This window comes from Anguilla rostrata, chromosome 4 (assembly GCF_018555375.3).
Source record: "Anguilla rostrata isolate EN2019 chromosome 4, ASM1855537v3, whole genome shotgun sequence".
Taxonomy (NCBI): Eukaryota; Metazoa; Chordata; class Actinopteri; order Anguilliformes; family Anguillidae; genus Anguilla; species Anguilla rostrata.
This window is the reverse complement of record NC_057936.1, coordinates 29288576-29303321: the sequence shown is the minus strand read 5'-3', so window position 1 is coordinate 29303321 and position 14746 is coordinate 29288576. Positions and strand designations below refer to the sequence as shown.

At 44.9% G+C, this 14746-nt stretch overlaps 1 protein-coding gene across 2 annotated transcripts in view; it reads right to left on the bottom strand.

Annotated features, from left to right (window-relative positions):
- nr5a2 (nuclear receptor subfamily 5, group A, member 2) overlaps positions 1-14746 on the bottom strand; it is a 53569-nt gene that overhangs the window by 16277 nt on the left and 22546 nt on the right. For both annotated transcript variants that reach the window (XM_064332064.1, XM_064332065.1), the window contains exons 6-7: positions 7254-7373; positions 2915-3062 (exon numbers count right to left, since the gene is read on the bottom strand). In XM_064332064.1, the coding sequence (XP_064188134.1) occupies positions 2915-3062; positions 7254-7373 (268 nt within the window). The remainder of the gene's footprint in view (positions 1-2914; positions 3063-7253; positions 7374-14746) is intronic.

Genomic DNA, 14746 nt, shown 5'->3' with positions numbered 1-14746 from the left:
AGGCGCGGGGACAATGCGATCCCTTTACCCGACGACAGCGTCACGACACCAGGGGTGGAGCAGGAGGGCACCGGGGGGCGGGCCGCGCACCTGCGTGTCATCCACACATTCCTGCGGCCTGTCGGGGAGACGCGCGGGGCGGGGGGGGGGGGATCGATGCTGGCTCCGCCATTATTTACCCATTGATAAAGCCTTCAGCGTGACGGAGTGAGAACAGGAACTGTCGGGAGAGAGAGAGAGATGTCGGGGCAACGCGCCGTCCCGTCCCGAAACCCCACAAAAGACAAGTGACTCCTCCCGGGTCGAGTGATGTCTCTCTCTCTCTCTCTCTCTCTCCTCCTCTTTATCGACACCTGGCCTTACAAAGAGCCCCTGGGCGGCGGACACTGACGGATCGCGGCGCGTCTCCGGAGCTGACAGACAACTCTAAGTTAGGGCCCCGCGCGGCGGAGTGGACGTCAGGAAGAGGAAATGCGCCTTTGATTTCCTTTAATAGGGCTAATTCGTAAAGCTCAGGAATGAGGAAGGGCCGCGCAGAGGGGCGGGCGAGCGAGGATTTACGCGGGACGCGGCGCCGAATCTGACCTTGCAGGTGCGAGAGCTGACGCGGGAGGCGTGCTGAGCGCGGGCCGCCCGCCTCGGCCCGGCCTTGAGCTGACCGCGCGTTTACGTCACATTGATTTTAGGTTTGAATTATCAGAATATTTCCGCCATCGGGAAAGACTTCTTGAACAAAACCCCCTAAAAAAAAAAAAGAAGCTGAGAAATGCATGGAATTACAATGGCAGATTAATCTGGGAATGCTACTTCAGCAGGGAGTGAGCGGTGTGTTAATGCTCGAACGCTAAACTGCCATTCCAGTGGAAATACTTCTGGCGCGTAAGAGCGATTCCACATCACCGAAGAGCAGAACCGTTAAACTCCCAGTCAATGCCCTAACCTTCACAGACCAGCCTCCGCAGAGGCCATTCTTTCTGATGTGATGTTAGATTGAACAAAAGCTGAAAAAAAATCAACACGGCTGCAGCTTTCATTCAATGTGCATGCGGTATTTTCTTCTTTTTAAGGAAGTTCCTTAGCGCGCTTGCTTGAGCACAGACTTTTCCCAAGTATGAAAGTCCTCTCCGGCCCACCCCCTGGACTCCGGACGCAAAGAATGAGGACAGGATTAGAAAGGGAGGAAGCTGCCCCCCCGCGCCGCTCCTCGCTTGCGTTACCGGCTCGACAATCACGCGGCGGCGCTTCCGCGTCTCTCTCTCTTTATTTCTATTTTTTTTTTTACAAACCCATTATTAATTGGCTCCAGAGCAGGACCTGCGACGGCGGAGGCGGCCGGGGCTGGGCGGGTGAAGGCGGTGTTAATCAGCGCGATTGTAATCTCCCGGCTTTAGCGCTACCCGCTCAGAAGCGCCGCGCCTCGCCGCGGCTCGGGCCTCAACACGGCCGCGGGCTAAACACATCCCTCAGGTGAGCCTTTCATTATGGATGATGCTTCTGAGAAATTATTTAGATAATCAACCCCACCCCCCCCACAATCCCACACACACACACACACGCACACACACACACACACACACAGCCACACACACACACACACACACACACACACACACACACACACACACCCACACACACACACCACACACACCACAACACACCACACACACACACACACACACACACAAATAACCGCAGTACTAATCCCGCCAGATGGCCAAAGCGTAGGCCTCCCCACTCAGGAAAGCACTTCATTAGGCCCGGATTCACGCTTTGTTTAATCTGCAGAAGAAAGTTTCTAGCAGGGAATAAAAAGGATGCATTTCTTGGTGCAATGCCAATGAGATTTTTTAAATTTTATTTTTTAAATCTGCTGTTCCCTAGCAGTTCCTGGTGGTCAATAAGATTATTGTGAAGCAGTGTGTAAAACATGAGTTTTTCAGCTCAGATCAAATGAAGAGATGCAAGAGAGATTACTTCATGCTAATAAACAAGGTGGCTCGTTACAGCTCAAGAGCTCTTGTGGAAGCCTTATGAATTCAAACAACTGTTTGAACACTGAAAACAAATATCCACAATGGGCCAGGCTATTGCTGATCATTTTTGCAGTAAGTGAGGAAACTGCAATAACCCCATGTAGCTATTACAACATAAAGAGAAAATATTCTGGTCCAAGATATCGATCTTCATCTTTGTTGAGGGTGTCCATAGACAGTAACCAAAGGGAACCCAGACCTCTGAAACAGCGCAGAAAAGACACTTCGAACAGGTAAGTTTACTAAGTCACAATGACTTCACTGCTAGTGGCAACCCACAGGCTGCAGGTGTTAATACTGTCTCATACAGGAAGGCCTCATCTCAGCTGAGAGATGTGCCAGTAGTGCGAATATCAGCAAGCACCCAACGCAGGTACATTCATCTTTCCCTGCAGCCGACGCCTCTGGCTGTGTCGGTGAACCACTGAAAAATCAACAGAGACTCCAGCCTGACCGCTTAGCGCCGTTTTCAGCACTTAAAAAACAACAGCGCTGAACAACTTCCTCACATCTCCGCCCTCCGGTGCGAAGGCGCGTCATGACGAACAGTCGTGCCATATTACAAGGGAAATGGCATCAATAACGCAACATGGATGAATTGTCATCGCTGCACATTTTTGCCGGGACCACGGCGCAGTGCTCCATTAAGCCCAGTCTTCCCAGGTCTCCGAATATGGGCGTGAAATTGTTGCACACATAACAACCGCGGCGTTGTCTTTTTATCAGTGTGAAGTAGCGTTTAGAGTCTCCTGGCAGATTCCAAGGTCCTCCGATGACCTTGGGGGAGACTGAGAGTATAAATCTACGCAAGGGAGCCTCTGTCTTCTGCCTCCCCTCCCCCTTCCTCCACACACACACACACACACACACTCTGCACTCACCCAGGCTGAAGAGAACCAGGAACTTGAGGCAGACGAACTCCCTCTGGTCAAACTGCAAGGAGCGCAGCTTCCCCACCAGGTCCTGTGCGTGGCTCATGAGGTTGTTCAGAGTGGCTCCAGCTTGGGAGGCGATCACGGCGTAGTCCACCTAAAGCAGGGGAGAGAGCGGGGCGCTCCTGTTACACAGGTCTGAAGCACAGGGTCCCAAACCCACCTCACAGGGACTCTGCGTACCACAGAGCGCCAGGTCGCCCAGCCGTGGGGAACTCACAACTGTTTGGGGTTAGCCTACGCTGAAATATACACACGACCCTTTATGCAATGCGTTTATTTTAACCCCCACCCCCCCCAAAAAAAAAACCCCAATCCCAATGGGCCAGTTATAACTGTACAGTATCCTATGTAGTGTTCCCGCAGTATATCAGATTGTCTTTGTGTTAGATTATTGCACGCGGTGTTCCATAATCACGTCATGCTACATTTTATGTGCCAAAGTGCATAATTGAAGTAAGTGAAACCTATATTTTGTTTCCCATTTAGTTATGCTTCTGTTATTGGACACTATGATCAAAATTACACATTTCATTTAGAATAATTGAGGGTGACACAAAAGTGTTTATAAGTCCTATTAACCTCTCAATTTTGTATTCCGATATTTATTATTGCTTGTTAATTATGCTAACATATGCTAACTGTGCTCCAAGCTAAATGCTACAGGGCTAGCACATGTCTACCCGGCTTCTCTGCATTAAACACAGCGATGTTTGCCATAGTCTTGAACAGCTGTCTGAGAGTCACAGAAAGAGCCACTGATAACTGCAGCAATGTGTCGGTGTGTAAGGCAGACTCTGCATGATTATCAGCATTCTTGGTCCTAGTACTGCTCATACATCTCTGCAACGTCCAGCAAGTGCATTTAGCAACAGGTTAGAGAGAGTCACAGTCTCATTTGGCTTTTTCCAAACATAAAGCTACTTGCTACTGAATGATCAATTTCCATTTTCATGCCCTCTTGGGGGAAATGACAACTACAAAGGAGAACATCAGCAACATGAGAAGTCATAATTACAAATTTAACAGATTACTAGGATGTAAAATCCTAATCTTTTCTCTGGCCATCTTTCTGGCCTCCAGCAGTCTTGATGCAGGACGTGCAGTCACATTATTAAATGGATCTTGTTTTCAGGTTCAAATCTTTAAACATGGATTAATGCATGTTTTCTCTGTTTTTGTACGTGTGTGTCTATTGACACCATTTTGTTATTCTGCTGGTCTATACATACAGTGAGCGCACAAACAAAAATAGCCTAATGAAAACTCACTCCTGTCTTTAGCTTGGTATGGCAGATATGCTCTCAGCCCAACACCCCCACCCCCACCCCCCCCTCCCCACACCCCCTTGGCTCCTGTTAAAGCCTGGCCTGCACGCCACACTGTATATCTTATCAGCACAGCGGGGAGAGGGAATGAGGGCAAAAGTAGCATGATAATCAAGATCAAATAAACAGAGGCTCTGCGTTTACCCTTCCTCCTCCGCTCCTGGACACTGGCGCTGTCCGCCAGGCGGGGGGTGCGCTCGGGCCCCCCGGGGGGTCTCGCGCGGGCCCCGTGGCCCACAGCTACTCTTTCAGGTGCACTTAATATCTGCAGCAGCAGCACATTTGACTGGGAGGCAAGTCCTCAGCTGCCACTCACCGTAAGCAGGCCATATTAAATTTTTATATTTATTGACAATTCATTACCATAATTGACTGCACTAGGGTTTCTGGAAGAAGGTAGACGGTAGCCTCCTAAGCACAGGAAGGGGTCCCCCGAGCAGGATTTGCAATTAAAAACCAGGCAGATTGGAATTTATTTATTGTGCAAATATGATGAGTAGAATTTTTTAGCTTGAGCTGGAGAATTCCAGATGCACACTGGGTCTCCCCCAACGCCCCCTCCCTTCCCCCTCCCTCTCTCCCTCCCTCTCTCCTTTTTTAAGGCAGTAAAAAATTATGAGTCAGTGAAAAGCATAACCCCCCCAAAGGTGTCAATCAATTTACATAAAATCAACTGTGCATGAAATAACTTAAATGAAAAACCAGGGCCTGGCTGGTTCATCTCGCATTATGGCCTTACTCGCAATAAAAAGCTCCACTGTGGAGAAATGACAACAAACATGTTTGTCACATATATTTTCTGTGTTCTGGGATGGAAAATTGCCCATGATGCATAATGGCAAATGAAATGTTTTTGTAGTGCGTCCACAGCTTCTCTTACCAGAGGAGACAATCTTCAAGAGCTGTTTCAGCTACTCATAAAATTCTATGCATTAAGAGCTAATCAACATTCCCGGGCTGAAATAAAAAAGGAATACCTGGTACTGAACTGAACTACATAAAATACATTACACGCCATATTCACCGGCTCTGTGGAGGTGTTATTCTCAATGGACTTTGCTTTCAGGCCTGACAGCTTTTTCCCGACTTGACCATGAAAAAGCCATAAACAGTGACTTAAACTAGATTGTGTTAAAAAAAAAAAAGTACCTGAATAGCGGAGACACAATTTTGAAGTTTCAGTATACTGAGCATTAGCGAAACCTTGTTTACGCAGCCATCTCTGAGAGCTGACTACGGGTTAACACAGCAAATGCTATCTGGTATATAAAAAAATACAAAAATAAAACATTTCTGGTATTTTGTTAAAAAACAAAAGAACACAAATGTACGTGTATGCAGCGTTCAGATTGCCCAGAAGGTCAGATAAGCCCGGGCGCTGGGGAGGGAGGCCGCTGAGGCAGGCCGTGAGACGGACGCTCGCTCTCACAGCTCACGGGCGTCGCCCCGCTTCGGAGCTAATCCAGCTTGGCGAGCGGATCAATGGCGCCGCGCGCCGTCACGAGAGCACCTGGCCTCTCCCTGCCCGTAACGCTTCCCGGGAATCTGATAATATTTACACACGCGGGCCAGGGCGGAGGGGGGCGGGGGTTGTAGATGGCGGATCACACCTCTGACGCTAACTGAAAGGGACCTCACCACCCCGGGACTCCACAAACAAAGTCCGTAAAAAAAAAACAAAAAAAAAACAGCGGCCTTATCGGCCGGGAAATTAATTGCGGCGGTGTTCTGTAAACAAGGGCGCTACCTCTCCCCGTTCCTCACGCCGCCGGCTCAGCGCTGGGGGTTATGGAGGTAGCTGCAGGAGGAAGGTGGCTGTCACTCCGTGGCCGGTGGAGAATAATGGAAGATAATGAATGCCTTCTCCCCACAGACCCCATTCACACCAGCTGTTCATTAACCAGAATATGCAAACCAGCCCCGGCCCCCGTTCTCCCCCCTGCTACCGCACGCCTCTCCCAGCTCACTGGCGGCCCCCTTCTTATCAGACGCAGATCAGGCGCTGTGGAGGTGGGGGGGGGGGGGGCCTGCTCGAGGGACCGCGGACGCGGTGCGGCCTCTCCACGCCAGCCGAGGCGGGGGGGAGCGGCGGGGGGGAGGACTACAGCGGCTCGCGGGCCTCGCCACTCTACCGCCGTGCGGGGAATGCAGAGCTCCACACGCCGCCTCAACGCCATCCTCAAATGAACTCTCCCCCGCTCTCGCTCTCTCTCTCTCTCTGTCTCTCTCAATAATACTGTCAGAGGAAAATACGATTAAGCAGCAAACTAATGCGCACAACACAACAGGGCAAATCTCTGTCTGTTTGAGATGGAACTGCTTAACCCTCAATCTTCTGTCACTGCCCCAGAGGCACCCTGTGATGTATTTGTCCCGCAGCCCCCAGTCTACAGCACAATATATCTCTCATTCACATTTTACTGGGTCCTCCATTTCCAGTCCGCCGGTCCAAAATTTGGAGAGCGGCTCATTTAGACAGACTGTATAAATAATTTATAAGAGTTCAGATTTCTTTGCTTGGCTCACAGCATTTATCAGTGTATTCATTACTGCCTATTTAAACTTCTTTGAATGTGGTGCTATAAACAGATTGACTAAGGAATTAAAAGTCCTGCTGTGACGACTGCATTGGCTAGGCCTAAGGCATCACACCAGCAAATGAGGAGGTCCTCTGAGCCTTGAAAGGTAAATCATATACATTTTATTGCCCCGAATGTTGCATGCTTAATTCACTGCTTTATTTATTCTCTTATGGAGTCTTGATAAAAAATGCATAATTGATTATTCCGGTCACATTAAGTTATACCTATAAGTGTAATCTATTTTTAATGGAGTAGTGACTGCAAGGGCTGAGCAGTCGATAGCACTTTAAAGCATGCTGATCCACATACTGAGTGACTGATGAGATCTTGTGGGAGGCTCGGTGTGGAACGGTGTGTGCACACGGACGCGCGGCTTACCTGTTGACCTGTAACCAGGAGGATGGAGCCCTCTTTTGTGTGCACCACTTGTCGGAAAATATGATCGAGAATTAAGAGCTCGCTCCAGCAGTTCTGAAGAAGCTTCATTTGGTCGTCAACCTGCCGTGAAGAATAAAAACAAAGAAAAAAGAAAAGAAAACCATGTTTTAGTTATGCACACATTCCCACGTGCGTCTCTGGGAACAAGATTCTCACATGATTGTAATAAACTCATTACACTGAATATTTCAAAAGCAGGCAGAAGTGTGAAATTACAGCATCACTGGGTCGATTGATTTGTTTAAGAAGTATTCTGCTAGGGAATTTCAGTGTTATGATTAAAAATAAATTGGACAGAACTATAGATTTGGATCAAAGAGTTAACGTTTATTAAATAATGAGCTTCAGATACTTTCGGTTCTGTTTTTTTAAAGAGAACTTTTTCTCACATCTTCGCTTTGTATCATTTTGAATATTTATGTTTGTAGGACATGGGTTTGAGGCTCTGGAGTCCGTGAACTTAGCGGAACTGACGTGTAGCCTTTTCAGTTTTGCTGTGTCGTTTTATGAACGAATGACAACGACAAAACATTGAATTTTGTTGAGGTGTTAAATACTTATATTATACTTTCAAAGCATCTCAATGTCAATCTCATTTCAGAAATTGTGAAGGGGAGACTCTTATGTGATCATTAATTAGGTTTGTGTCTGTGAGTTCATCAGGGCAGCTGGCAGACCTAAGTTAGATTTATTCTCACAGCTCTCCAGTGCTGGGAAGGTTTACAATGTTGACCAAACGTGTAGAAGCTACAGGAGATAGGGCTTTTCTCATGAGAATCCATAGGCACATTCAACTGAGCGGATACTTCTCAGCAACTCACGCCTCCATTTGGCAGATCTGCTAATTTATCTGTTTGCCCAATGACACCGAGCTGTGACATCACTCATTCATTATGACAACATTTCAAATGATCAGTAAAAAAAAAAAAAAAAAGGGTTGGATCTCAGGCCAGGGAAGAGGGACTGTTGACACTGGGCCAGCGGAGAGTCAAACCCTTAAACAACCCGACCATTGTCATCAACTTTATTTCTCACACCTCTCCGTGTTAATGATTACATCAAGCAATGATTCATACCCAGAGTGAGAAAGATCAGATTGAAAGGGGAAGAAGTGACCAACGAGGGGCAGAGAATCATTTAATCCCCTTTTCCTCAACAAACATCTTTCTGTTGATACTATTATCTCACACTGACTGGACTGAAAGGGAAAATAAACTCAACTCTTTGTTCAGAAATATTCTGAATATTTGCCTAAAAGAGATTCCAGGTAGACAGTCAGTAGTTCAAAGGTAAGCACAAACACCCATGCGGGTAAGGCAGAGGAAAAATTTGATTTGTTTTGTATCCGAAGGTATCAGCATTATTAAAGAGGCAGCTATAATATACATAAGGCATTACCTTGACATTCCTTACTTGCAAATTGCACATTTCATATTTCCATTGTTACCATTGATTGTTTTGGCTGATGGGACTCTGTTTATCCGATGCTCAGCCAAAATATGCTTGGCTTCAATTATTTGGTCTAGACAGGATGGAAAACTGAAGATGACTTTGGCTTTATCTGCAGTACAATAAGGGTGCTTCAGAAAACATTTATGATTAAAACACTTGTCCTTGCACAAAATCATTTCAAATGATTAATGCTGTCCGCTTTTACATACACAAGGGTTTTTTTGTGTCATAAGCCACATTCTCTGGCCAATAATTAATTAAATTAAATTAACATGGTAATTCCAGAAATGTTAAATGACTGTTTTATTGAAATAAAATAATTATTTATTAACGATGTAGGCTCAAGGAGAACTCACAATGACGCAGTGAAAGGAGCACGCACATGAACATAGGGGGTGAAAATCAACCAGCGATGTACAGCCCATACTGTAAGTCCAATGTGTGTGACAGCAACTAAGAGACAGCACTGATTAATTCTGACCTCTACCACAACTTTTTGACAACAGACCATTTTATTTTTTTGGGTTTGCAGCTGGAGGCACCGTTCTGATGCAAAATGCAGATGTGGTCGTTCAACCCAGTGGAGAAACCCAGCGCCCACTGTTTAAAATGCCTAACCCCCCCCCACCACCCCCACCCCACATCTCAGCGCCGCTGCCAAAGACATGCCCGGCCTTCAAAGCCACACGTCAACGGGCGAGAACTGGTTATGAGCTCGAATCAAAGGGCTTTCCCCTCAGCCACTCAAAGCCATGGTCAGAAACGGGACAGGCGTGCCAGGAGGGGAAGACGTGAGAGAGGAGGACGGAGCCAGACGAGAGAGCGAGGGGGACGGAGAGACGGGGCTGACGGTTTTAAGCGCGACAGACACTTGCGTTTCCCTGTCGAGCCGTTCCTGCGCTCCATCTTCACAGGGCACATCCAGACGGGGCTTTCATCACAGAAACGAGCCTCTCCCCGAGACTCCAGCCCAGCAGGAGACCAAGCAGCCGCGGCACAAGGGAATGTGTGTCAGAACAACAGCACAATAAACTGCTATTATTTCTAGACAGTGTGAAAAGCACATTTTTTTTCTTTCTTTATTGTGTTATTTATGACCCTACATGGGCAAAAGATAACAACTAGTCAAAAGAATTCTGTTCCTTACAGGTATAGCTTTACATTTAATGTGGAGGTTTTTATCTTTTTACTTCAGTGTACAAAGTTCAAAGTAGACATGGTTAAGACTATATAGGAAGATGGCCAAGCGTATTTATGAGGATTTGTTAATGTTTACCACATACTGTGAAGACACAAAGCAAATATGAAATTTAGAGATATCGGTCAATCAATTAGATAATTTAAACAAAACCTCAACAGAATTTTTGTATTATTATTATTTTTTCAGTCTAAAACAATGGACATGCACTCTAAGTGTACTATGCTCTTCCAGAACATGCCACCAGTAGTTGTGTAGATCATGACCATTCACGTAGCTCTTCGCAACCAGGAATAAAGTGTTGCAACACAGAGCCTGATGTTTGTACAGTTTCGGGTTAGAGACGCAGAGCCAGGAATAGCTGCCTCACACCAAGTTGTGGACTGCTGTGGTTTGGTGCCAATGCTGTTGTAATACAGGACGCTGCCCCAAACCTCCAACATTCGCACATTTCCATCGTCAGTCCATAATTCTAGGCACTCAAACACATGTCAAACCCTGAGGTGCAGCAATAGAGTAAGGAATTATATCTCACAAACATAAAACTGTTATGCTAATCTCGCCATTTTAAAATGTGTTTCGCAATTCGCTTTTTTTTGTTGGTTTTTTTTTAAACAGGGATCTCCTTTCATAATGTATAATGAAATACAGCTATTCTCAAAGAAACTGAGTTAACACCTTCACAGTATAGCCATTCAGGCATGACCAACCTCTCTACACACTCGTATTCAGAACTGATGTTGATTTTATATTGAGGTCATGTGAATAGTTAAATTAAATAAGTAATATAATAAATCAATACAAAATATACACGCAATAAATAAAAATATATACAAAATGTAAAGTAACTGACCTGAACTGGCACCTAAAAGTAATATTTATTAATTATTGCTTTCCAGTAGAATCTGCTAATAATGGTTTGGAGTCCAAAATTTCTAATGTAGTAGACAATCTTTTGCTTTTATTGGTAGATTGCCACAAGCATTGTTAAGCATGCAGTAACACAGTATAATGAGGATACACAGCTGGACCTATTTTTAATAAGAAGATTCATTTTTGATGTTCCTTAATGAACAGATTAATTGTCTCCTTACAGTGTTTCTTACTGAACAGATTAATGGACTCCTTTCAGTGTTTCTTAATGAATATAATATTTACCCTCAACACTGAGCACATCTTCAAATTACTTCTGCATGAAAGCAATTTTAATATTTTCTGGCTACACATAAAATCGTTGCTTTTAAAAACAAAAGAGAAGTTCATTCCAGTTCAAATCAATTCACGCGGTGCTCTAACATCCTGCAGCCGTGACCCACTAAAATCCCGCCCTCTGCTATGACATCAGAAACTTTTCATTTAAGAGAAAAGAGTTCATACGTTTTCACTACTGTGGAAACGAAGTGCATTACTCACCACAGTGAGTATTTCACTAACACATTTTTTCCTTTGACCAAACTCATTCTGTTGCCAAGATCTGTGGGTTTCAGTGTGCGTGAAAGAGAACAAGAACCCACTTCAGGAAATTGTGCTCTGCTGCAAATTTAGGTAATTGCGACCATTTTTCAAGCTCTGGTGGTGAATGGCGGGGTTTCCATTACACTGGCGTTAGAGGGGCTGCGTTAGATGAGGGCGTGCAGCATTGTCGATTCTAATTCCACAGATATGACACACACTCTGCCTGATGTGTAAAAGTCAACCTTCTCCCGCTGAGGGACCTGCGAACCACGCTCACTTCAGATCATTATGCATTGTATCTATTCCAGATCCTCTGAAAATCTTATTATTTACAGTGCCACTGTCTCTGTCTGCGCCTCATGCATGTTAGACTGCAGTGGGAGCACTCAACATGCCAAGATATCTATCAGGTGGCTGCCAGTGCTCAGAACTCCGCCCCCACCACCCCCACCTACCCCATCCTAATTCCTGTCCCTGTCAGCGTCCTGTGATTATACATTACTGCTCATGTTTTGGTGTGGTCCTTATCTCGCCCTCCTCAAACACAGACAAACTGCAGGAAAAGGGTCTGCTCTCTGCAGCGGGGTTTGCTGACAGCTAAAGCAATCGGCAAAAGGAAACCCCTTCGCTATTCATTTCCCGATCAGATTTAATAAGTTCTAAAAATCTGCTTTGAGAAAGTTTTCTCTCGCATAGAGCTGAGGCAGATGGATATTTTCCATTCAGTAAAATAAAAGCAAATGGTATTCAGCTCTCCAACTGGGAGGATTTAGGAGTCCTCATAATTCACGGCACAGGTGCGTGCGGTGCCAGATTAGCAAATGCAGGCGCTGGGACTGCCGGCTGCCGCGGTGAATGAGAATAAGCACGGCCTCTCTGCGGGAGGCCCTGATTGGCTCCACAGGGTCAGCAGACATCAATCTGCTTCTGCACGCCGGGCGGCCAACACTAGAAGGGCCGGCCTGATGGACTGCCGAATCGATAGTGCTGAAACATACAGATTGATCAGTTCCCACGGTGACCACATTAACTGACTCCAGAGTCAAACCCCTGACCTGTGCATCTGAGTCCATTCAAAAGCCCCCCCGCCCCCATTTTCACCACAATGAAAAGTAAATGTAGCCAGGCATCTTCTAATAACAATTTCCTATATTGCTCAGTTGTCAGTTTCTGTCAGTTTATATATTGCCCAAGCTAGAGCTACCCATTCATTGTTGACCCATATGCAGTCTTTTAAGTAAATATAACTTCTGTGACAAGCATTGATGTCTGTACAATACAGTACATCCAAAAGTAAAGAACATCTGATTTTGATAAATATTCAGCCATGATAAATTCCATACAAATCATGCACTTTTATGCGTCTGTTTCAGATTATATAGTGACATGAGAATGTTTGTAGTAATACTGTGTTTTCAAAGGCATTTCTGTAAGAGACACACTCACAGGCTAAATACTGAAAATTAAATGGAGGCAAAAACCTTCCATTTGGCAACTCAAAATGTTAATATTAAATTCTCAGTATTGAGCAGAACTAAGCAGTGCACTTCCAACAACCACAGGAATTAATCACTGTTGTTAAGAAATGAGTGTCTCCTTTCCATAAAAACAGAGTATAGGAAAGCAAAATGAAAATGTAAGTTAATCCATTATATTTTTGTGTTAAGCACTGTAGTTCTTCAGATACACACTCACGATAATTTGAAAATGGTCTCTGAGCTTCCATCATGGGATTTGAGGGCTTAAAGCTAAGAAGCTATCAACTAATTATCAAAAAAACAGACCAGGCTAATCAATTATTCAGATGAACATTAGGCTTCTAATATACATGAAGCCATGGGAGCGATATTTCCCTGAAGTACCCCCAAACCAAAATACAGTGAGAAAGTAATGCTTTCCAAATCTGAAATGAGTTCTCACTGTAGACTGGCGATATTGATCTTTCAGCAATGTGCAATCTGCAAGGCACTGCTCTGCATTAGCAGGGCATTGAGTGATTTCTCAAATTCCTCATTTCACGCATTGTTTTATGCGAATCTAGGATTTATGTACTTCTTAATTATAAAACGCCAGTGGTATTTATGCGTTTGTTTGACGCGTCGAAGAAGGCGAAGAAATTATTCTTATTCTCAGTGGCTGCACTGCCAGAGAGGAAGTGGTCACTGTGAATACGCCACGCACTTCCTCCCTGAACTACTCTCCATTAAGAAAAAACTTCAGCCCCCACAAAGTGCTTTTATAGCTGCAGAAACAGCAACACTTGCCTTCATAACGTAGCGAGGTGCGGATAAATTTCAGCCGGATGCAACCTATTAGCAGATGGGAAATACAACAGCTATCACCAGAAGGGCTGATGTTTCGGTATCATGTAAACAACACTCAGCCAGCAGCAAATCGATGGCCAAATATTCCCTGGTAGCTGCCTGAACTACACCTCTGATGAACTGAAATTTTAAATAGTAAATAAGAACGTTCTTCACTGCCAGCCCCCATAGCAAATTAAAGGTGTAAAAAAAGATGAGGCATAGCTGCACGCTTATAGAACAATGAGCCTTTCTTTAAATTGTGACACAGTCTGCCTCTTAATTGAAAAACCTTCCTAATATTTAACACGCTCTACCCAGTCACCTGCTCCTTTTTTCACTTTGCCAAATCCAACGTCAACACATCTCCTCAGGTGGTTCCTGTGGCTGTAAATGCTCGAACCTTGAGCCGAAGTGGAATAATTCCCTTAATCATTGTTTCGGAGATCATGAAAATGTCCTTTTATCCCTTGCATGAAGGTGCGTAATAAAATAAAACCATTGTAATACGTGTTATTAAAAAAATATCTGTGCATGGAAACGTTTATCAGTGGGCCATGCCAACTGGGCAGGCCGTCAGAAAAAAAAGAAAGATGTAAAATGGGCTAATGAACAGGTGGCTTTGTCCAATTTTAGCAACCGTGCTAAAGACATTTTCTGGTGAAGGGCCTCATGAATTTTGCCCATCATAACTCCTTGCATATAACGTTACCCATCTGAAACGCACATGTCATTCATCAAAGTGCAAATCTAATCACACACGTTGGCTAAATATAAATGCCCTGTAAGCTTACACTGCACATTGCCTGTCTACGAGGGTCTGCTGGTTATCTATTGTCTTTTGACTCATTCAGTGAGCCTGTCCAAAATAGACAGCTGTAAATAAGTGGCAGAAATAGACACTGAAGACAACTGCTGACAATTTCAGACACGCCACAGAGACACGATTGAATAAACACGGGAAACAAAAACCATGCAACGCAATAAAATTAGACAGGGTGCTTTTAAAAAATCTAAATGAAAAC